The sequence below is a fragment of the Notothenia rossii genome (genome assembly GCF_949606895.1).
Source record: "Notothenia rossii genome assembly, chromosome: 3".
Classification (NCBI taxonomy): domain Eukaryota; kingdom Metazoa; phylum Chordata; class Actinopteri; order Perciformes; family Nototheniidae; genus Notothenia; species Notothenia rossii.
Window position 1 is genome coordinate 76,306,697 of NC_136901.1, and position 24,061 is coordinate 76,330,757.

Consider the following 24,061-nt stretch of genomic DNA (forward strand, 5'->3'; position numbering starts at 1 on the left):
GCCACATGTTTTCTGCCGGCCTCACACTTTGAAAACCGCTACACTACAGCATATACAGTAAGGCCAAAATGTATTTATTCTTAAATAAGTGCTTAGTCCAAAACCTTGTGCTGCAACCATTTGGCAACAAAGGTGCTCCACAAATATGATTATTTTCATAGGAATTTGAATGGATCCATATTGTACTTGCTTTCCATTAAAGATATTTGATTTGAGTTTAGATACTGAAGCTGATGATTCAGAATAAGAAAACAAAATATAATCAACAGATTATCGTATCTTAAAACCAAATTAAAACAATCTACTCTGAGCCAGGGGAAAGAAAGAGTGCTAAATCTGGCAGAGCTGGCGTTACTGTAGCAAGATTTAGCAGGAAATTGAATGCTTGACATTTGTCATGATAATGAAATGATGTATTGAAAAATACTGAAAAATGGCACAAATCCTGAAGCTACTGTCCAAGCACTGAGCCCATATTGGTCACAGTAAATGAATGCACTTTCCCCCCTGTTATCTGCTCTTATCTCCATCTGTCTCGCCTTGATTGTAATTGTGCCTCCTCTCCTCATTTTGACATTCAGATGTGCCTGAGTGGAAAAGGCTGAGCCCGACACCTTCAGAGCTAATGAATTCTCTCCTTTGTTCACTTTGAGTTACTCTATCCGTCACTTTAAACTCAACAACACACACTCTTTGTTTTGTAATCTTCCTCTCAGTCTTCGCTTCCACTTTAACTTCATATTTAAGTCTGAATCTTCATCGCTGCATTCCTGTGGCCCATCATTTATCCTCTCCTCTTTTGTCTGTATTAGCATCACTGTTCTCTCTCTGTCTCTCTCCATTCACATTGCATTACACTGCGTTGTCCTTGGCTTGAACCTGATATACCTACTGTCTACCCAGCATTGTCTCAGTGCTCAAATCGTGTCTTTCAAATCACAAACATGAATGTATTAGTGCCAAGAAAACATCTTAATTTCTAACAACTTTAACCAAAATAAAATAAAATAAAACATAGACAGCAGTTAAGAGGAAACATAATCAACAGCTGGAAAGAACACAACTCACGGATTATGCATACTTGACACATTATCAGAGTTATTTGCTAATTCCTACCATCTTTCAAATGGTTACATGTAAAATGTGTGCAGTCTAAATCTGTGCTGAGCCTAAGTCTGCCTGACCTTCTCTCATCATCCTCTCTCCCTCCTTTCTCCCTTCTTTGTCTCTGCATTCTGGCTGGTCTCCCATATTTTGCCTGAACAAACACCTGAACCAGAAACACCCTCCCCTGCATAAACACATCGCTCCCTGTGGTCCTCTTTTCCTCCCTCATTCCCTCCATCCTCCTATAATCCCGATTGACTTTATCTTCCTTACTTGCTATTGCAGTGCTTGTAGCTGTTCCTTTGATTGTACTGCATTTATTTAGTATTATGTCCGGTCTCACTTCACCTACATTTTCTCAAGGTCCTTGACACCCCACTATGTCTTTTTCTTTTTTCTCTGCCCCAAAATCTGACCAGCTTCTACCACTGACTATTTCAAAACACAGCTTTTTATTTTAACTATCCTTATTTTCTCCCCTGTCCTCTCCCTCTCCATCTGTCTCTCTGGGCGATGTTGTCATGCATTGTTGGCCTAAACATAGACAGGTCCACTTCTGTCCAAATGGAAACCCTGATAAGCGTGTGAAAATTGATCTGCACATAAATGTTTTGTACGTCTACCCGAGCATCTGTTAGAGCTTATGCAAGAACAAACAGTGGGACAAAGGATGTGCGTACGTGTGTGCCCCTTGTCTGTGTCACTGCTTAAGTGTGTTTGCACGTTAATGCGTGGGCACTCAACAAAGGCCATGTGGCGTGTGTTGCTTTTTTTTTAAAGTGTGTGAGTCAGAGAGCTGTCTGAGTCTTTGCGCCCTGGGGATTGGGTTTGTATGGCTATTACTGCTCAGTCTTCATTAAGCCCCATCCAGCTGTGCAAGTATGTGTATATGTGTGCGAGTTATATCTTGTGTGAGCGAGCCTAAGTATGAGAGAGGGAGTTCTATCCTCTTCCTCGATCCTTCACCGTACCCCCCCCTGTCCCCGTCCCCTCACATCTCTCCCTCGGTCCATCAGCCCGAGTGGCTCCTCCTAGGCTATCATTAATTCCTACACCTGGCTCCCTCCTCATCCTCCTCTATGAGAGCCATAATATCAGCCCTTTTTTCTGCCCTCCATCAAACATGCCCTGTCAGATAGTTAAAGTCACACAGCCCACACACACAGACACACACACAGAACTCAGCACAAGCACACACACTTACAGCCACACAGGCTAATGTTTGGAGAAAAAAGATCGATGGACTGGAGATTCGGCTTCTGCAAATTCCCAATTTATGTACATCATACAGCAGGCAATACTATTCTCAATAGCTATTTTGAACAATCTCACTCCTACAAATTAAATGAGTGTAACGTAAAAATAAACATGCATAAACCAAACAGGGACACACAATTGCATCACAGTGCACAGACTTTCCCACACACTTATTGGACAAGAGGGTTGACTACATTTACACAAAATGAAAATAAATGCGATACCGCCTCTCATCAAGGTTGAGTCAAGTCTTTTGCTCTGTAACCACTTTACAGACAGGTCTGGCTTTAGAGCCACACTGACCCCTGCTGGCCAGACTCACAACAACAACACAATCTGAGGGGCTTTCGGTCATGCTCGAACCATCTCTCTAAGCAGCTCAGTAAGCAAATTGAAAAACTGTCAGAGGAACACCAGTGTGGCTCATTTAGATGCAGGGACATGTTCTTGCCTAAAAAACTACTCTGACAAAGAATGCAGCCAAAGTTGTATGACTATAAATAGGCTATATTTGATATGATTTTTGTAACAGCTGTTCTAACGCTGATTTTTGAAACCAGCCTTGATGTGGAGTTCTGAAGCAGAGAGCAGAAGTGATAAGGGGACAACGTACAAAGCTGAATTCATGATGGAAATGACTGTGTGATGAAGAAGATAAGGCACTTCTTATGCCGGGCCTGGGGTCTTTTCTGTACTTGTCCTTTTCCTTTTTGAAAAGTTTTCATTTTGTCTGATTCTCGGGTTGTGATCGCAATCTGTCTGATTTTCTATTTCAACGCCATTACTCTCTGTTTCTTACTGTCTTTCTGTAAGTTAACTCCGTCTCATGCTCTGTCTGTCTGCTCATCAGGTTTCCTGGATCCTTGGCTCAATGTGGGCAGCCGAGCAGAACTCACAGCTTAAGATCCCTGTGCTGCCGCCCAGCAGAGGAACTACTGTATATGCAACCCAGTCTCACGTCATTTACACGGCGTGTTATAATCACGAAATTAATTTAATCTGTTGATTCGTGTCCACCAACACGATTTTTTCGTGTCACACAGAACGATTTAAAAGCAATGTATTTCTATTGGTAGTATATTTGTGCCTGCACCACTTCTTTTTTTCCGGTCGGGTCTTGAGCAGAAGCTGTGTGGTTCATAAAAACATTTTCTTTCTCAATATCTTACCCTAAGCCTAACCCCATCCCTTTTATTTTAAATTGTATAATGTCGGAGGTTTTTTTGCCGTCCGCGAGGAAAATAAATGGGGCTCAGAGCCTCAGAATTCTGAAATCTATATATTGTTTAAATCTGTTTTTCCTTCTAATTTGTTATTATTTACATTGCTTTTAAAATCGTTCTGTGTGACACGAAAAAAATGGCAAAATCGTGTTGGTGAACACGAATCAATAGATTAATTTCGTGATTATAACACGAAATGCCGTGAGACTGTGTTGGTATATGCACAGCAGAGGATCATGGTCAAAGTAAAGAGTCCTCACAGTAGAAGTCCAATAACACCTTTTACGACCAGAGATTTTTCTGTATCTAGGGGTGAATGTTTAGCAGCTCATAAACATGGAAATTGCTCCCAGGCGTCACATACCTCCAAGGTTATGGAATATGTAAGGATACACATCTGGTGCATTTAAATAAAACAGCAGAGGGTGCAGGACTATAATATAGAATTGTATTTTTTTTTTATTGCATCTGGTCTTTGACCCCATCTACTTTTATGTAGCATATGAACTGTAAGTGTGATATACTACACATTCTCGTTTCCAAGATGTAACACTGTTTATAGACTAAGTTTAGTTGTTCGCATGATAAAGAGAAACGCCACGGTATGAAGGAGACATAAAGAACACAGCACAGGCAGGTGCATAACCACATTAAAATAATGGGCAGGCAGACAGATGGACAGGCAAGCAGTTAGGCCCGGGAATGTCTGATAAGAAAAAGGCATCACATTTACTACAAAGCTTTCCAAAACAACTAGAGACATAAAAACGATGGTCATTTTGACTCCATCTTATTCAATCATTTAGTTTGGTTCTATTGTGGATGGGAAACGTAGATTAAACACAGACAACTGAACCAGTAAATTATTATAAAAGGCAGTTCTCAGTCATAAAGCAAGCATCAGACTCCTTGTGAGGTTTACTGGGAGGACTCCAAACCAAAAACAGCAAACAAGCCAACGGCAGAAGGTTTATGCTTATGAGGAGACAGATGTTGACTCCTGGAGGCGGTTTGTCATGGTTGGAAAGCCTGTTAATACAAAACTATCTGAGGACAAGAATTCAAGTCACACTTGTGTTCTTCACTGATATAAAATACATGTAATGTAAATTATGCAAATCAGCATGATGATCATGCTCCACTAAATGTACAAGTTGGTTGAGAATCTGTCCATCGCTCTAACATGGTGGGGGACGTGTTACCATAATAAACCCTAACGTTTGATCCTTAACATATTAGAGTAACAACTTAATTAACATGAACAAGTGAAAAAGAGAACAGTATGACAACGTTAATACAGACCAATGCTTTGCTCTATTGGATTAAACCAAAATTGTGTAATGTCATCTGTCTAAATCTGTAGATGTCTTCCTCTGAGAAGACTAATAATGATAAGGGAGACACCTCCGAGAGGGTTTTCAATTTGAGATGAAAGATGATAAACTGCTGAAAGACTTTGTCAGCAGCCAAAAAAAATGGAAAGCTTTCCAACATACATCAGACTGTGTCAGAGAATGATCCATCACCACTGCAGTTCATGTGAAAAACAAAGAAACAAGGATAAGCTAAAATGAATGAAGAAGGGAGAGGCAGTGATATTCAGATGGATGTGTTGTGTGACATTTTGGATAGGTTTGTTTTTTTACAAGCAGGTTGATATACGACACGACAACTTGTCAGTAAACATGCAGCAGTTAAATTCTTAGAACGAACTTTGAATTTCTCGCTGCTGATGTTAATGTTAAAGTAGAAGTAAAAGAGCATATTCAAGGCACTGTATGGCACTGCAGCCTATAGATACATAGTAAATCCTCAGTTCAATGTGAAATTGACTATTTGATTCAAATGAAGGTCATTTAGGAGTAATGAGAGCTATGAATACTCTCTTTTCCATTGGAAGTTTTCCAGACTGGATTTTGTTCTCTCAATAATTATGTTGTATGGGAAGTGAACATTGTATAAGGATAGACTTGGAAAAATGTGACCCTATTCAGGAAGGTCTACTAAAGTGCTGAATGAAGTCTATGTGTTAACAGTTAGAATATGAAATCTTGTTGAGCTTTACAGAACTTCTCTTAGCATCTCCCACACGTGACTGCTTTGAATGAGCCTGAGCCAGTGACATCCGGTCGCGGATACTGTCTCCATGGGGCTCACTGTGGCCTTGGCAATCATCAACTTTCCTTTGACACTAGTCAGCAGTCAGGCCAGATGGTCGACTTTTGTCTTTTGGTACAATGGGCTCCATCATATCACTGTCAACGACTTTGGTGGCGTGTTAAATCCTGTTTCAGATCCGATTAAATTCACTGACTGTAGCCCAGCTCTTTAGTTCTCAGAGAAACTTACCAAATAGTTTGGACTGGCATCAAAACTTTGACACAGCGTCCCAAAGCTCCTTTTGCTCTTTGGGTTCATTAACATCTATATCGATCTAAAAGGAAATGGATTTTAAAAAACTCAATAGGCCAAGATGATTTGCTTCCTCATTACAGGATGTCAAATAAAGATGTTTCTAATCAAAGACTAGGCATTTAACCAAACCAAAATTGATTAATTTTTCCCAAAGCTCAGACAGATTATCCCATTGACACTTTTCACTAACACTTCCCGCCTCTCTTATTATAAGAGATACAGTTAGAAATGGTTGCTTCTTCATGTCGGAGTTAGAGCAGAGTAGATCTCTCTTCAAAGGTAAAAGAAACAAAGAATGTTGCAGGGGAAACGCTACATTTTCTACCCATTACTTTGTTAAAGCTGTGAGCTAGAAACACAACTCACCAGTATTCCCAATCACCGTATTGGAGCTATTTAACCAAAAGAATAATTGCCTTCATAAAGCGAGATTAAAGTTCGATCTCTGCGGATTCAATACTCCCAGGAAACAGTCTGAAAGGAGCAAATCTGACCATTTCTATTGATCTCGCAATTACATGAGCAAGGAAACCAAATGAAGACACTTTGAATAAGATTGTATATTGATTGACTGTATATGAGACACAGTTCTTGTATAAAACAATTAAAGTGAGGCCATCATGTAGTTACACTATATGTTTCCCTTTTCTAAGTTAATTAAGATGTTTGTAAGATAGTTAAAGATGATAGAGACATGAGGATGTAAACACAACCATCATCTAATTACACAGTCACACACATTTGCCAAAATACTCCAGCAGCCAGCCTACCAGGGACTGCAGATGAAAATTATGGACTTATGGGAATGAATGTGGATGTTTCCTTCTTAAATGAATACATATATCAAAATAACTCACGTGGTGAAGGCAGGATTGTACTTGGCTCCCAGGTAGTACGAGTACAGGTTGAACATGCCGATCATAAAGGCCACAAACACCATGATGAAGATGACCATGAACTTGAAGATATCTTTGACTGTGCGCCCGAGTGAGATCTGCAGAGGGCCGAAGCTCTCGTTGGCTGGCAGGATGTAGGCGATGCGTGAGAAACTCAGAACCACAGCGATGGCGTACAGGCCTTCTGAGATGATCTGGGGGTCTGAGGGGCGCCACTTGTTCCTGGCTGGAGGAGAAGACAGAAGGAGGACAAGCGGCAGAAAGCTGTCAAGCTACCCAATAATACAACCGGGATTGTTGAGTGATTCTCTGATTTTGAGGGAAACTTGTTACATTGGAAATAGGTCCTTGGATTTGATCTAGCTCACATTTCACACTAAATACAATCTGATGCATCTGGTATGCAAGTTCAGCTTCAAAATGCACATTCTTAGAAAGCATAATCTTGATTTTTAACAACATGTGCTTTGATGGGAGAAAGGGTACATTAAGGAGATGGGTTAAGTGAGGATGGAAGAGGATGAGGGAGAAGGAAGGCCAGATTATGAGACAAATGGACGCCAAAGAGAAAGGATAAAAAAGTGCAACAGGAGAATAAAGGACATAGGTATGGAAGTTAGAGAGGAAAAGTCAGACATTTAAATGGAGAGGATAATTGAACTAGATACATAAAGGAAAAATCAAGCAAGGACCAGTGGCGTTTTCTCCTGGAGGCCAAGGGAAGCCAGGCTTCCCCTGTTTTTTCGGATTGTAGTTATAATTTGAATAAATAAATAAAAACACTTCGTTTAGTTTCGGAAATTCTTTATTGTGTGTTGCTGCCGGCCCGTCTCTCCCCCATTCTCATTTAGTATTTTACAAAGAGTGAAACAGCGCCCCTCTAGATGTTATGGTGAAACAGTAGATTGCACTCTCTGTTGCGAGAGGAGGCCAGCCGAAATTTGCTTCCCTTGGTGAAAAAAAATGGAGGGATTGACCAATCAGATGAGGCTCACGTCATGCCCCTGCCAACCTGTGATTGGTCAGGGCCATGCCAAGGGAAGCCAGAGGCAGCTAGCTTCCCTTGCCTCACAATCCAATCAAATCACATCAATTTAGTGTTGCAGTGACGCGACCCAAAAAGCGGAAGTAAGCTGCGCCCAGTTTCCCTCGACAAAATAGCAATGGGATTTCTCCATAGGATTTTGGAAAATAGCTCGAAGAAAAGTCAGTGGAAAACGAACCTGTTAGGTAAATGCACGTTTTGTTCAGTCGGATAATATCCACATGTCTACCCTACTTTTATAATTTTCGAATCATAAATCTAATCGATAGAAGATAGATAGCGTCACTGCACCACTCTCACCGCCGTTAGAAAGTAGCAAGCAACTGAAGCAAGTGCAATTATGGAGGGTGGAGATTTTGAGTATTTAATCAAAAATAATTGTACTAAAGTTCCGCTGCAGCAGCAACTCAAATACAATCTGATGACAGGCCAATGCCCAAACTGGAGCTTTGTACAGCGAGGAACAAAGGAGCGAACCGGACGTAAAACGTTAAAGGTCTCCTGATTTAGTTTGTGAATGAATGCTTATTAGAGTTTCGGCTGGAGAGTGCGTGCGGACCTGTCGGTCAGATAACAGGCGTGTGTAAGTCCTGCATCTGTATGATACAAATGTGTGTAAAATGATACCGGGTGCTGTAATCACTCATCTGGTTACGTTATTACATTGACCACCACACCCCACCACAAAAGAAAGGACGTATTATTGGCTTCCCCTAATTTTTTCCCCACGCCACGCTACTGGCAAGGACATAGACAGAGAAAAATAAAGTACAAAAAAACAACTGTTAAATTGTTGACAATCTATGACAAAGAATACATGCATGTAACACAATGTGTGCACAGTGCAGATAAAGGGAAGTAGTGAGAACAGCTCAGCAGTCAGATGGACTTAAAATTGACACAAGATTTAAATCTATTTACTAACGTGTCATGACCGAGTCCGACCACCAGATGACAGCACTGATGAAGGTTACCTTGGTAAGCTCATAAGAAGAGTACAGCTCAGTAACCTGCAGCAGGTTTTAATAAATTGTTTTCTGTCAGGAAGTGAAGTAAAAGTTTATAATTTTCTTGAACTATGAGTTTACCGAATAAAACATGATGAAATTCTAGAAACCATTCGAAAAAGAGAGCAGGGAAGGTAGATATGAATCATTGTCTGAGGTACTTATTTTGAATCACCTTATCAGATGACAGATAAAAAACTAACTTCCAAAACCCTTTCAAAACCTTTAATCTTATTCCTGGAATAAATGCTCACCGAAAGTAAAGTAGGCGACTTCCTCAGGTAGAGAGGCGGTGCTGATGTCTTCGTCTGGAACGTGCAGGTCCACATACTGCTGGGCTTTGGTCGCCTTCACGAACGCCATGAAGCGTGCTGTGTAGGAGGCCACAAAGATGGACAACATGCCAAAATCCAGGACGTTCCACAGGTGCATGATGTACTCTCTGGGCCCGTCGGTCCAGATCTCCTTGCATTCTGACCAAATCATACCTTTAGAGGGAGAAAGTACAAACAAACATATGGATACAGCGTGAAAAGATGGAATATAGACGTAGGATAGATACACATAACATGGAGGCTTTCACAGGCATTCAAACAAATCTACACAGTTGTTGTCCACTTATCACTTATACCATTCATTTATCACCACTTATAGCTCAGGTGCAGAGATGGGGTCGTTACTAAAAAAATGTAATATATTACATATTACTTAAAAAAAAAGTAATATATTACACTACTTCGTTACTCTCTCCATAAAGTAACTCGTTACTTTACTCACCGAGCACGTACGAACTGCGCATGCATGAGTGGCAATAACTCTCCTTGCAGGCGGCGGTAGTGTGTATTCGTCATTCAAAACAGGCAACAACCGGAAGACAGAGAAGAAGAACAGACTACGGGATATAAACAAACAACAAATAGCGTGTGCTTCACCTTAGCATGTGTTCTTTGCAGGTGTTTGTTGAGGTTTGACGTGGTGTTTACAGCAGTGGATAACAGCTTCTGGCCTGGACACAGTTTGCACATCACCGTCACATTCCTGTCTATTATTCGGACGAACTCAAAATAATGGGCATACCTCCACCCCTCGAAAGTTATCGCTGACTCAGCCATGTTTATGCAGCACTGCACGTGGAGATGTGGACGCGCAAATCGCGCAGATTACGTACATATAAACCTGCGGCGGAAACCCCTCTTGTCTGTCAGTGTGATTATGACTGATTTTAGTAAGTAACGAAGTAACGCGTGTCGGGGCAATGTTAGTAACTGTAGTGTGATTACTGAATTATAAAAGTAGCGCGTTACACTACTCTGTTACCGACAAAAGTAATATTGTTACTTTGTAACTGCTCAGGTGCATCTCAACACTCAAATCCCTTCTACTCTGTAATTGTCTATTTGGAGCTCAGACAAGGAGAACATTGCTTATTGAAAAGGCGCCCTGATCAGTATCATCTCTGTAACAATTACTGGGCCTTCAAAGCGTGCTGCTGGAATTATAATTACCCAGTTCTACCTAAGCCACCATTCAGTGCGCACACACAAACATACGCACAGACAGAAATTACACACACGCGAGCACCTGCTGCCAAGAAATGCCATGGACAGGCAGAAAATGATGCCATTGCACGTAAACAAATACAAACAGAACCATATTCGCTCCAACATACACAGACAACTCACATAATGATATTGTGTGTGTGTGTGTGTGTGTGTGTGTGTGTGTGTGTGTGTGTGTGTGTGTGTGTGTGTGTGTGTGTGTGTGTGTGTGTGTGTGTGTGTGTGTGTGTGTGTGTGTGTGTGTGTGTGTGTGTGTGTGTGTGTGTGTGTGTGTGTGTGTGTGTGTGTGTGTGTGTGTGTGTGTGTGTGGATGAAAGGAAGAACATTAGCAGATGGGAGGCAGCTGAGGTCTGACAGATATTGCCATGGGCTATTTATCTGTTGAGTTTGTCTTTGTCTTTCTGTCACCGCTGTCTATCTGTTTCATACACTCCACCCCTCCCTTTGCTTTCATCCGTCTGCCTCAAGAGCTCCTGTCTTTTTCACGCCATAGATTATATTCCCTCAGCCACTTCCAAATGTTATCCGTGCCTATTGAAGGACTTAGTATGGACACTGCTTTTACACATCTGAACTGTGCTGCACCCAACTAGGACATCACTGTTTGATCTTTGGAAGATACAAAGGAATGAATAATAAATAAATAATTCTGTTTAGCCCTGACTTTGGCTTTCATTCACTTGGGTGCTGCATTAATCTGTAATTCTGCCTGATATCAAAGTTGTGCAAAAAAGGTTCACAGACCCTTTCCAATGATTTATGGGCGTTGTAGCTTCTCCTTTGGATCACCTTGGTGATAAGATCAATATAAACTTGCATCTTGATAAAGTACATCGACATTGATTTGAAAAGTAAATGTATAAAGAAACTCCAATAGGAAACGTAAAGCTTTGACACAACTGTATCAAGGTTATTTCTTATCATGAGGGAAAACCTGCCTTGACTATGTTAAATCCTTATGCATTTGAATAGGCTGCATCTGTGAATAACTTCAAACACTGCCAGAGTGTGATAAGACTACTCACCCAAAACCCACTTCATGATCAACATCTCTGTCCAGGAGAACTGGGTGGTCTTGACCCTGAACACCTGGCGTGGGTGGTCTGTGATGGTCTCGTTGGGCAGGTTCTTGACACCCTCAAAGCGGTCGGAGGCGTTTAAAACCAGCAGACCCAGGAAGATGGTGAAGGAGACGGCGTGGGCCACAAACTTCATAAAGGGGCTTCGCAGGATCTGACCAATCTGGGAGGGAGAAGATGGAGGACATACAATAATAACATGCATGTTTCATTGTGTACGTGTGGCTGCCGAATACTCACTAAGGAACAAGCGATAAAAGATGGTTAAAGAGATTAGTAATGTTTCTTTCAACAGTCATTTATATATTTGTGAACATTCGGGGCTGCACAACGTAAAACGGGGCTGTAAAAACTGTATTGGAATATTATCATTCGGTGAACATGTCGTCCTAATAACTGTAGTGGAGTACAATGACAAAACACATTAACTTTAGACATTATTATGATTATTAATATTTATATGGTTGTGTTTATTTGTGTTTGCCAATACACCAACTTGTTTTTGTGTCAGGGAATCAGGTTCTTGATACATCTTTGAGTTGATTTTTCTTTGAACAGTTCGAAAAAGTGACTATACACAAGAGTAAAATTGCAGCCAAACAAAACATCTGTTTTTATTTACAGAGGTACATCAGCATTCATGGACAGTTCCCAATGTGTTGGCCCTCAGAGATCAAAACCTGAGCAACATCACTTCAAAACAATCTTAGCAGGCTAACAGCAGCTGTTGTGATTCATGAATGTGAAAATAATGCCAGGGTAACGAGAAGCCAAACAATCAGCAGAGTTTGTGAAAATGCACCATATGGGGAGAAGGTAAAGCAAGGTGGTCTGCACAAGGAGCGTGAAACATGCCAGCACCTTTTGATTATTACAGAAAAGTAGGCCAAAACACCCCCCCCCCCCCCCCCACATACACACTTTCAACCTCATACAGACATTTAACATGCCAACATTTGCCGCTCTCTAAACCTGCTGTGTTGGATATTAACTACCCACAGGATACCACTACTCTCTGGAAGCACAGTGGCACGTGAAGTGTAACAGCAGTCCACGTGGCACACACACTCCTCAACCGTGGGGAAAAGGAAGTCGTCTGGTGAATCTTAACCCTGCAGAACCTCCTCTGAACCTCCTCCTGCCTCTGTGCTGATAAGGCTGATCCATTTCACGCCTCAGCCTAAACGAGATGGTCATCCTAGGTTAGGTCCACTGCTGTGAGAACTTTGTTGTATCCGTGTGATGGTGACAATAGCTGAGCTTCACTCTTCCAACAAAACTGTGGCCACTGGCAGCAAGCACAGCCAGAGTTAATAAAGAAGTAAGGTGAGAAATGGAGCTGCTGTGCCTTTTACTTTTCCCTAACATCTTTCCAGCTGGGAGAAGCAAGCCTGACATATACTGTGTGCAGATAGATATCGGCCCTTAATCATTTATGATCTAGAACAAAGACCTTCTGTTATAATGTTTGTATTATTTGTAGTTGATAGGAATAGATAATTAGGGACATTTTCATTCATGTTTTTGTTCTCATTGTTATTGACTGTGAATCAAAAAACTGACACACTATCCCATTAACCAATATATGTTTTACTTGCAATCCTATATTGACATGTATGTGATTATAGACAACATTCCCATGGTGAAAAATGCTGTCTTTACTGACCCTTTTATTTAAATCTACTTGGATACACTTCAAAACTTTAGACATGCTTACAGGAGCTGTTTGGGGTTAGGTATCTTGCCTACAAGCACCACTGGCCCTGAGCCATAGCCCATAGCCATCTTCAATAACAGATTTTTATTTTTACAGATCTGCAGCAGTGTCTAGCAGCCATTGCTCTTTTGTCTGCAATGGTGGCAACAAGGCTTGTACGTCAGCAGTCTCAGAAAGCTGTTCAGCAAGGTCGGCAGTGTTGATGGTTTGGAGGGAGTGGCAGAGAGATGGATGACAGTCAGTGCCATCTTAGATAACCTTTCTCACCCTCTCTACAATAAATTGTGGCAGCTATAAGCAGAGAGAAGGATGAAGGACAGGCTCAATGACTGGGAGTTGTTCCTCCAGGGGCTGAGGATAGATGATGTCATTTGCTCAACAGATTATGAAGCCGATTCTAACAATTTATTGAAACTTAACAAGCTTGTATGTGTTAACTTTTTTGGCCAAGTCAAATAAGACAATGCTATGTCACTGAAAATAAGCTACAATACACCAGCACATACCATCTGTATAATCACCCAGTTTCAAGGTGGGTTTCAGTCATTAGTTCAGTATTCTACAAAATGTGACATATTGTCATAATCTCTTCTCTTGAGTGATGGGGTTCGAAAATTGTTCATGTCTCAGTGAAGCTGATCTTCTTTTGTATATTACATCGTCATCACTCAATCATTTCATCCTGTGAGACATTCAAGTGAAATGTTGTCTTAGTAAGCATATTATGCATTATCCCTTTTTGTTATGCATTTTTCCGTTCCTTTCCATCTATTTCTTATTTATTTTCCTTGTGCAAATTAAATAGATGACAGACTGCAGAACAGGAATGAAATAGAAACAATGATTTGATGGATCAGTGTGAGAACAGCATGTGGCATTTAGAAATGTTCTAATTGACTATTATTAAATCAAATTCAGCAATGTGTCATTGTCTAACTGACTGTGATAGCTAGTGTAGTTACCATAAATAAAGAATTGGTGTGTCCTAAAATGTTCAACAACATACCCCATAACTTCTGTATTGAGAATGTAGTATGTTTTTATTTAGAACACTTGATTCACAAGTAAATGTAATGTCTAACTCTAAATCTGTAACTTAGACGAACAGACATAGGATAGACTAAACATGGCAAAAGCATTCCCTTCTTGGTGGAGGTGAATATGAAGGCTGATTTTCTCAACCTCACGTTGTTACTTATTATCAGTAGCCCAACACTGGAATAATAGAAGCACAATAGTAGAGCTGGTATGTTAAACATAAGTGAAGAGTTTCCCTTTCTCTCCATTAGTCTATCCCTTAAGGACATTGTCTTAATTAACAACTAGAAAATAATTAACTAGATGGCATTGAATGTATTTAGATGTTTTTAATTAAGAAAAGGTAGTGATACCAAATTATAAAAATACTCAGTTACAAGTAAAAGTCGTTTTTAGTAAGGTACATAACTATTAACAAAAACATGATCTTCGACTATTTAAAGTAAAAGCACTCATTATGCAGAGTGGACCCCTTTAAATGTCGTATCTTTAAATTGTATAGGTTAGTTAGGACTGATTTAATTTAAGCAGCATAATCATTTTGTAAGTGGAGATGATGGACAGAATGCACACTATCAAATATACTGTTGGATGGTTAATCAATAATAATATGTTATTCTGTGGGTATCATAACCACTGATGCCTAATCAGTGCTGTGTTTGACATCGCCGTCAGATCTCTATGGATTTAGTTGAACTCTCATCATTGGTGCTCAGTTTGATTAAGATAAGATAAGAAGTACCTTATTGATCCCAATTTGGGAAATGTTTGTGTTGCAGCAGCATCAAAATACATGGCATTGTACAATAAAAAATAAAAGACTAGAAATAAATAAGAAAGTAAAAAATATTGAATAAATAAACCACGTACTTCACTCACAGCTTCACCAACTGATAGAGGGCGAATCAGCCGCAGCAATTAAAAACACCTGTGTGCGTGTCTAGAGCACTCATCATGCAAAGTAACTAGTAATTACAGCTGTATCGTATCAATCATAGCATATTGTTAAGCTTTGATATTTAGTAAAGTAGAAGTATAAAGTATCATAACATGGAAATAATAAAAACGATATATAAAGTACAAGTAACTCAAAAGTGCACTTATGTACAGTTCTTGAGTTAACCTCCATCACTGACTGAATCACTAATGAGTCGGCAATAGTTCATTCAATAATGAAATGCTACAACTGGTGACCGTTCAAGGGAAAGTGTAAGCTTCCCTGTATCATTTTAATCACATTTTGAAAGAATTATTCCTTCACAAAAGCATCAAGCTCTAAAGCTCTAAAGAGAGCATCCTGACAGAAGGTCATTTTTTAAGAATATTTGAAGAATGTTTCATAATTGTTCTCTCTCTCAGGTGCCGTGTGTGCAGGTGTGTTTCTTTCCCATTAATCTCGGCATGTTTTCTGATATCTCATTTTTTTTCTAAGGCAATTAAATCAGCTTTTTCTGTCTGCCTTTTGATTGATTTACTAGCCTTTTTTTGTGCAACACAAATATGAATATCTTATTCATCTCTATACCAACTGAAATGAAATGCTATTATGTTTGGGGTTCTGAAAATTGTGTTGTGGAGACCTTAAAATGGAAAACATCATGAGCTGTAGGAGATGAGCAATTGATGAGATGAACAGAGACAAACTAGTGTCTGGGTTAGGAGGGCAAGCTACACACACTCAACTAAAACACATCCACTTCTTCTCTGCAAACTGCAATTAAGTATGTATCTATTTCATTATCAGTTCCTTTAAATATTTATTTTGGTCTCTGTTGTTTATCACATTATTAATAAACATGCCTAAATATTGATTCAAACCTTTTTCCTGCTGCGTCACATAATAGCAGACTGGCTGCGAATACTCACAGGGCTGTGACAGCATTCGCCTATTTATTCACACATGAATGCACACACTTAAAAGCTGCCATACAAAGTGCCGCCAGGGGAACTCACATTCACATACATTCACATACTGCTGGCCATCGGCAGCCATCACTGGGTTTAAGTATATTGTCATGTTGACTGCAGGGCCTGGGGATCGAACCGTAGACCTTCTGATTGGTAGACAACCACTCTACCTCCTGAACTACACTTCATCATTACATATACCCATACTCACATGTACACAAATTAACATACACAGGTGTATTCGTGATCAGAAGCAGTTTGTGTTGCTCTCCATCGTCTCTTACACTCGACACCAGCTGCTCTCACTCTCTTAGTCCACAAAATGACTAATTCATCAGTCACACCAGAGAGGAACCACTCTAAAGTCCTCTATACTACTTCTGAATCTACCTTCAACACACACACACACACACACACACACACACACACACACACACACACACACACACACACACACACACACACACACACACACACACACACACACACACACACACACACACACACACACACACACACACACACACACACAGCACTTGATGATGAGGTAAAGGATTATCCAGGTTAATGAGTAGATTTGCATAACAGCTTGCTGAGCGCCTGACTGTGTGTCACTTTACAGATTATAATATTCTTGATGGGGTATTAACAACATGTAATAGAGGGTCTTATGGTCCTAAAATCAAATAGTGATTTAACAGTTCCTTTAAAAATCATATAACAGTAATGTATTTTGCCCCGATAGTCATTGGATTGCCATTTATTATGTCTATTCTCATAGTCCACAGATAAATAATCCCGATAACTTTAGTGAACAGTCTTTTTGACATATTCACAGTAAAGAAGAGTGAATAAAGTATGCAGCGACAGTTTGTGGAGAGCTGTTTGTGCATTTTTATTATTTATTTATTTAAACTATTGTGACTTAGGTGAATCCAAAACAACACATTCTCTAAGGAGAGAGTAAGCCACAGAAGTACCTTGAGTCAATTTCAATAGGCTGAAATCGATTTTTGCTAGTAGTTGCGCTGGTAGGACAAAGAGCTGGAGATCAGGGGACAGGGGGGACTCTGTGTCGTTTGCTTGTTTGTGAGTGTATGTGTGTTCATACCTTGCTGCATGGCATTATCCAGTAGGCAACAGCCAGAAAGGGCAGACCTGCAGCGACCCCCAGCACCGTCCAGGTCTTCACACACACAGACTGCTGCCTCAGATCGGGCAGGTTCTCGTACCAGATAGTCAGCAGCTGCTGTTGGCAGTTGGGATGGGCCACAAACTGGAAGGAGAGACGGACAATAAGTACACATCAATGTCGAAAGCAAAGAGGAGATGGGGACAGAGGGAAGGCAATGTGAGAGAGGAGAAAGTAAGAAGGGGGAAGAGGAGAGCAATTAGCAGGAAGCCATACAAATTAGCTTTCCTTCCTCAGGAAGGTTTTGTTGAACTGATCTATTGAGGGTTCTGTTTACAGCAGCAGCACATTGTGCATGTGCAACAGATACGCAAACAAATAGTCTAGCAGCGTAACCAGGATATGGCTTATATGACAGACTGACTGCAGTATGGGGGTTCAATATTTAGCAAGAGATATCCCTGCAGATAGCTAGAGGTTAATATATGACTTTCGATTTAATAAAGACTTATTACATTGTGGTGTTTTTCTTTTATTAAGTATTGAAAACAATCGCAATACTTCTTCCACTACAGTGTTATACCCATGACACAACAAGAAATTACACAAGTGATTGTTTCATAGTGGAACGAACATGGTGGTGCGGTAATTTGTTGGTTTTTAACATCTGTAAATCCAGTTTTTCTTTCCCCGATATACCATAGACTAGAATTGAATTGTCTTTCAAATCAAATGTAACCGATGTTGAAGTAGGTGTTATGGTATGCCTGTGTTTTTCTTCCACGTGTTGTTGTTTTATGGTCCATGTACATCTTTTGGACAATATTTTCACTTATATTGTCCCACTCCAGCATTCTGTTAATTCCAAATAGCAGAAGATTGGTTTTATTTATTCTATTTCTGTACAGTATTAAACATAAAGTACCATTGGTAAACCTGCTTTCTTGTGCTTTTCAGTATCATCAATGCAATGTGTGCGTAAATAAAACTTGTGTTGGTCAAGATCAGCCTAAGTGGCAGAGTGTGCAACATGCTTTTCAATTTAGAGCGTATACTGTATATTGTGTTTCCATTGGAATAAATATATTATTCCAAACACTTTTGTATTCACAGGTGCCACTTGGCTTCATTCAGAATGAGAAAAGGTCAACAAGCAGGTTGTGAAATCAATTTAAAATACAGTATGCAAAAAGAAAAAGGCAGCAAATAAGAAGCAGAAAGTGTTTACATTCATTACTCAAGAGTATTCGCTTCAATAAATAAGGGTTGGTCTGTTCTTGTTGCTGACATAACTCCAAGAAAGGAAGTGATAAATGAAAACTGATCTCTTGGGGAAGGAAAGGATGGATGTTTTTCTCCCATCTGCAGGAAGGATGTGGACAACAGGGCAATCGATGCTCAGTAGGAGGTCAACTAGTCGAGCAATCAAACAGTGTTTGTGTATCGTTTTTTTGTGTAAGATGTGAGCAACAGATTAAATCGGATCAAATCTGCTCTACCTTGATTTACACTAGCCTCTTTGTTTTCTCCCACCATCAATCCTTCTCACCCCTTCACCAATCAGCCCTGGCCATCATGTTCAGGGAGCTTTTATCTGAGATGACGTATGACAACTATCTGCTCCGGTATGGCGATCGAAACACGCACAAGTCTAATTTGTGTGTGTGCACTCAATCATTTCTACATTCAGAGGGAAACCACACACAGCCATAAAACTCCCCCATGCACACTAAATTGTATTTAAGATAGTTTCCCGCTGGGGCCCGGTGACCAGTCTATCAATTCATGACCCCTTCAATTAACCCTGCCTGCGTCCGGTCACATGCACTACACAGCCAGGCTTCACCTGGTTGCCATGGCATTCCATCCCTCCCGGCCTCCTGTGTAATTAGCCGCCTGAGTAATGGTCACGCTCTCTTGTACAGGATAAACACACAGCTCCAACTCACACACAAACACACTCCACCATGCACACAAACACTAGGGATCTAACTGATTAGAGAAAACATGCAGTACATGAAGGTGAAACAGGCATGTGTGTGTGTGTGTGTGTGTGTGTGTGTGTGTGTGTGTGTGTGTGTGTGTGTGTGTGTGTGTGTGTGTGTGTGTGTGTGTGTGTGTGTGTGTGTGTGTGTGTGTGTGTGTGTGTGTGTGTGTGTGTGTGTGTGTGTGTTTGTGTGTGGGAGGGGAGAGACATGGGGAAACGACATTCTGTTTGACATTTAGTAAACAGCACACCTCTGCTCAGCAGGGATAAGCTCTTTGAAATAGGGGCCAGTTTGTTTTTTTGGGGCCGTCTGAGGCCACATACACGCAAAAACAAAACCATACTGTTCATGCAAAAACACAGACACACAAGAAAAGTAAAGGTTATTTTTAAAACACTGTCACGACTTGCCGTGGGGAGTACTACTCAGCTTTTGAAAAAAGTCGTATAATATCCTGTGGCTTTAGAAGAGCTTGCAAACGTCTGAAAGAATAACCCATGATGATATCATATTGATTTCATCAGGGTTATCTTGGCTTGCCTGAGCTTAAAGATATATATATATATATATATATATATATATACATTTATAACAGGCGGCCTACAGTAGGTCACAATCTTGGAGCATGGAGTTTGAAAGGGCATTTATCAGGCACTCAGAGTTCCTCAAGATGCATTATCAAGCTGCATTATGGGAAAAAAGGATCAAGTGTTTGGTGCTTGACTTCTTTTGAGACCAAGGGCCCTATCTTACATCAAGCCCAGTGTGAGGGTGAGTTTTAGAAGCAATGACTCCTTTTAACTGTCACATTGCTAATGTCAGACTAACGCAGTTGATACTAACAGTGGGTTAATCGTCCTAGAGGAATAGATTCTTGAATTTTTTTATAAATGTTGTCTTGTTTAATAGTATCTGAAGAAAAATGAAAAACGAAAAAAAAACTACCACTGGACTTTACATGCAGTAGAAAGTTGATTCATCGGTTGTTTTTGTGTCATCTTACCTTCTTGACTTCGTACTTGATGGCCAGTATGACGCGGCTGAGGCATGGTCGGTTGTAGGCGCTGGGGGGGCACACGTCCACGTCGCCGTTCAGTATGGCTTCCACCTCCTCCGTGTTCCGACAAAGATCCAACACACCCACCACAAAGTCCTTACACTGCATCGACAACTTACGGTAGTCGTTCTGTCAGGAAGAGAGCACAGAGGGAATGAGAAACTTGACTTGAGTTTGACTTTGAGTTAATTATTCAAACAATGTGTTTTGCAGAATATTTTGAACATGGGAGGAAAACTTTATACTAATATGAGTGAGCGTTCAACTGCCTCTTCTGTTTTTTTTTTTTTAACTGTCCTCGTTTGCTTTTGATATCCTACATTATTTTTGACATGTTCCTTGCACCTCAGATGTTCTAACATGAAGCTTTAATTCAACTTGTAACGAAACCCTGTGTGTCATGCTGTCATGTCCTTTTTAAATCTTTAAAGTTTCTTGCCAGCTGTGCTGTGTATGCCTCCTCACCTGTACGCGCTTCTTTCTTAATGGCTTGAGAAATGTCAACTTCATAGACATGTATTCATTCATTAGAAATTATGATATGTTTTGAGTGTGAAAGTTTGAAAGGTTGATACTGTTATTTTGTTCATGACTTTTCATCTTAAATAAATAAGCTTCACTTTGCAAATATAGTCAGTGTATTTTGTACCTTTATAATTGAAGTTTTCCTATGAAGAGGGTAAACTTGACCTGCGTTATCTTAGTCGTCAGGCAAATGATTACAAACAGATCAAAAATCGTCATCCTCACAGTAATCTGACTTTGGAGAATAATTACATCTATGTTACATTCCCAAATGCAAACATCACTAGAAACGCCACTGGTTCAACAGAAGAGACCTAAACCCCACAAAAGCTGAATAAAGGTAGACATTATATCTTTTGTTACGCTCACTTTAAATTATCATTAAGAACATTCCCACCAAACTTGATTTCTGCACTGCTCATAAAAATAAATCATTGTTAATGGATGAAACTTAAGTAAGATCCCAAATATTGCGTGATGAGCGCCAGAAATCGAAAAAAGCTAAAATAATAGTTAGGTTTGAGACAGAAAACACCGAAGGAGAAGAAACACAGTGTGGACACAGGAGGCTAATCCAATTCAATGAACATAGATACTTGTTTTCCTGGGGAAGCAACAAAGGAACTCTATACATGTAGGTTCAGCAGAGTAATACATTGGCTACTGGTGTAGTCCAGTTGCCTCTCTTTAAACGTATGAAGCCAAAAACATTGACAAATTGTTGAATATCCCAACTATGTTAAGTCTATATTCTGAAGCGAATGTGTTCGTGTTATGAGTATGTGGCTTTACTCTTTGATTTTGATGTCTGCCTGCAAGGCCTGTACTTAACTGGAACACGTTTTCTCAAGGTTTTTTCATTAGTTGAATGGAAAAATATCCCATTTGTATCTTATTTGAAACCTTTTGCTGACATTCCTGATGGGTTGAAACTAATACGAAAGCCACACATTGCATTAAGTCATGAAGAAGATGTGAATTTTTGAGAATTACGAACAAATCCAGAAAGGCATTTCAACACCCTTGTGCACACAGGATAACAACTCTTAGAAAGCAGATACAAAATAATATATTAAAGGCCTCTCTTTACTTCCTCTTCCGAGTGTTGGAAATGGCTCACGATGCCAATTACCATTATCAAACACCAAAATGCAATTTGACTCTTACTTACGGAAGCCTAGTATTCGGATAAAACTCTGCTCACATCGCTAACATTGCTGTCCAGCCTTTTCATCCTATCTTCTCCTTTCCTTCCAGTTTTCAACCCTTTGTCTCTCCGTCTTCCCATGTCTCACCCTCCTTTCTTACACCGTCGCCCCTTTCCCTTCTGGCTTGTTCTGTTTGAACATTTGGCCGAGGAGGTAAGCAGACAGCGGACCAGTGCTTCTGGCAGGCTTTTAGTCCCTAGGGAGTGATTCTCATTGTGCATTCACAGCTGTGTTTGTTCTGTGTTCAATCACAATACAATATGTTAATAATGCCTGCTTTCATACCTTCTTTTACACAAGGTTTTCCCAGTAAAATCATCAATTCAGCAATATTTTACACAGTGGGAAATTACAATTTTACACCTGCCTTTGTTAGAGCAAGTGTGAAAGCAGGTATGATACAAATATGTATGTAAAGTATGTCCTGTAGTGGGGTGTGCCTACTGACCATGAACATGATTTGCATTCTTCCAGTGTTTGACCCTATGGTTAGGTAGTTCCGGTATGACTTGGAGAGTGTCCGTCTTGAATTTTAAATGGTTTAATCCAATTTGTGAAGTCACAGTGCGTTCTTAACTCTAATACCTGTGATGCAAGTCATACATTTTAAGATCTAGCCATTCAGGCTTGGATTTACAATATGTAAAAAAGTCTGAACAGCATGTTAGATAAGGTTGTTAAAAAGGCTTGTCGCTATCTGCAAATTAAAAAGTAAAATCCTGGTATCAAGCAAAGATAGCAAGCATCTATTGGCCCGTAGGGAACATGAAGGAGAAGGTGGCATTTGGTGTTTGACCTTTTGGATGATAAGCGGGAAAAATCAAGAACAAACTTGTGTCTGTTAACATTCAGGGAGAGGCACGCTTAAGGGTATGGGATTAACAAGAATGTGTTCTTCATCAATCATGACACCATAGCATCAGAGGACACACATCAAGAACACCCGTCACACACATGCAGTTGATGTGAAAATCCAATCACAATTCAGGGTATTTGGTTTGTGCCTTGGAGGCTGAGATAAAGGAGAAGAAGCGAGATTGAAAATGGGGACAGAGCAGTGTGAAGCAGAGTGTGAATGGTTACAGAGCAGTGAACTGAGGGGGAAAGAGCCCAGCGTGTGACACTGAGGGAGGGAGTTGTATGATGAACTAATAAAACTGTTTAGCAGAAAAACGACAGTTCCTATTATTCAGCCACACAGTATGTAACACTAAACATATTCAATCAAATCGTAATTTAAAACCATCACCTTCAAATGTAAGTATAGGAAAATCTAAATTTATCATACGTTAAATATATTATCATTGAGGTCGCTCACTGTGCAGACAAAGCACATTCAATTAAAATTGAATTAAAAGCTTGTACTCCAGTGGACATTCTTGGTGACTGCTCATCTTCATTTAAACACAAGTAAAATATAATTGGTACAGCATAAGGATAGAAAGATAAATGATTTTGTAAACGAAATGGATATATCTCTCTCATCTTTTGTCCCAAGGGTTTGTGTATGTGTGTGTCTGTGTTTGTCCAAATGCTCTTATGAGACATTGATGGGCTGTCTTAGAAGGTAAGATGTTTTAAGATAAATGTGAGGCTGTTAGGGAGGTCTTGATAAGCCTTTAGCAGTCCCCACACAAGCAGCCAACGTGCATCACCAGCAGCTCGCTTATCTGTGCACACTGACAGCTTGCGTACGTGCGCCAGTGGTTTAAAAAGTGCAGTTTGAGGTATTTCGTTGCACTTCGCCTTTGTGTACATGTTTTATTTTCTGTAAGCACAATTTGATACATTGGCTAATACTCGATTCCTGCATTTCACAGGTTAAAATGGCAACAGATTTTTATTCGGGTGCCACTCCACATGTCTTTTATCCTATCTTTAATTTTTTGAATAGGAGGAT

At 40.1% G+C, this 24,061-nt stretch overlaps 1 protein-coding gene across 1 annotated transcript in view; it reads right to left on the bottom strand.

The window, feature by feature from the left end:
- Positions 1-24,061, bottom strand: part of trpc7b (transient receptor potential cation channel, subfamily C, member 7b) — a 47,991-nt gene that overhangs the window by 13,688 nt on the left and 10,242 nt on the right. The window contains exons 3-7 of the mRNA XM_079668968.1: positions 20,375-20,557; positions 17,363-17,527; positions 11,535-11,751; positions 9,205-9,438; positions 6,860-7,124 (exon numbers count right to left, since the gene is read on the bottom strand). Coding sequence (XP_079525094.1) covers positions 6,860-7,124; positions 9,205-9,438; positions 11,535-11,751; positions 17,363-17,527; positions 20,375-20,557 — 1,064 coding nt within the window. The remainder of the gene's footprint in view (positions 1-6,859; positions 7,125-9,204; positions 9,439-11,534; positions 11,752-17,362; positions 17,528-20,374; positions 20,558-24,061) is intronic.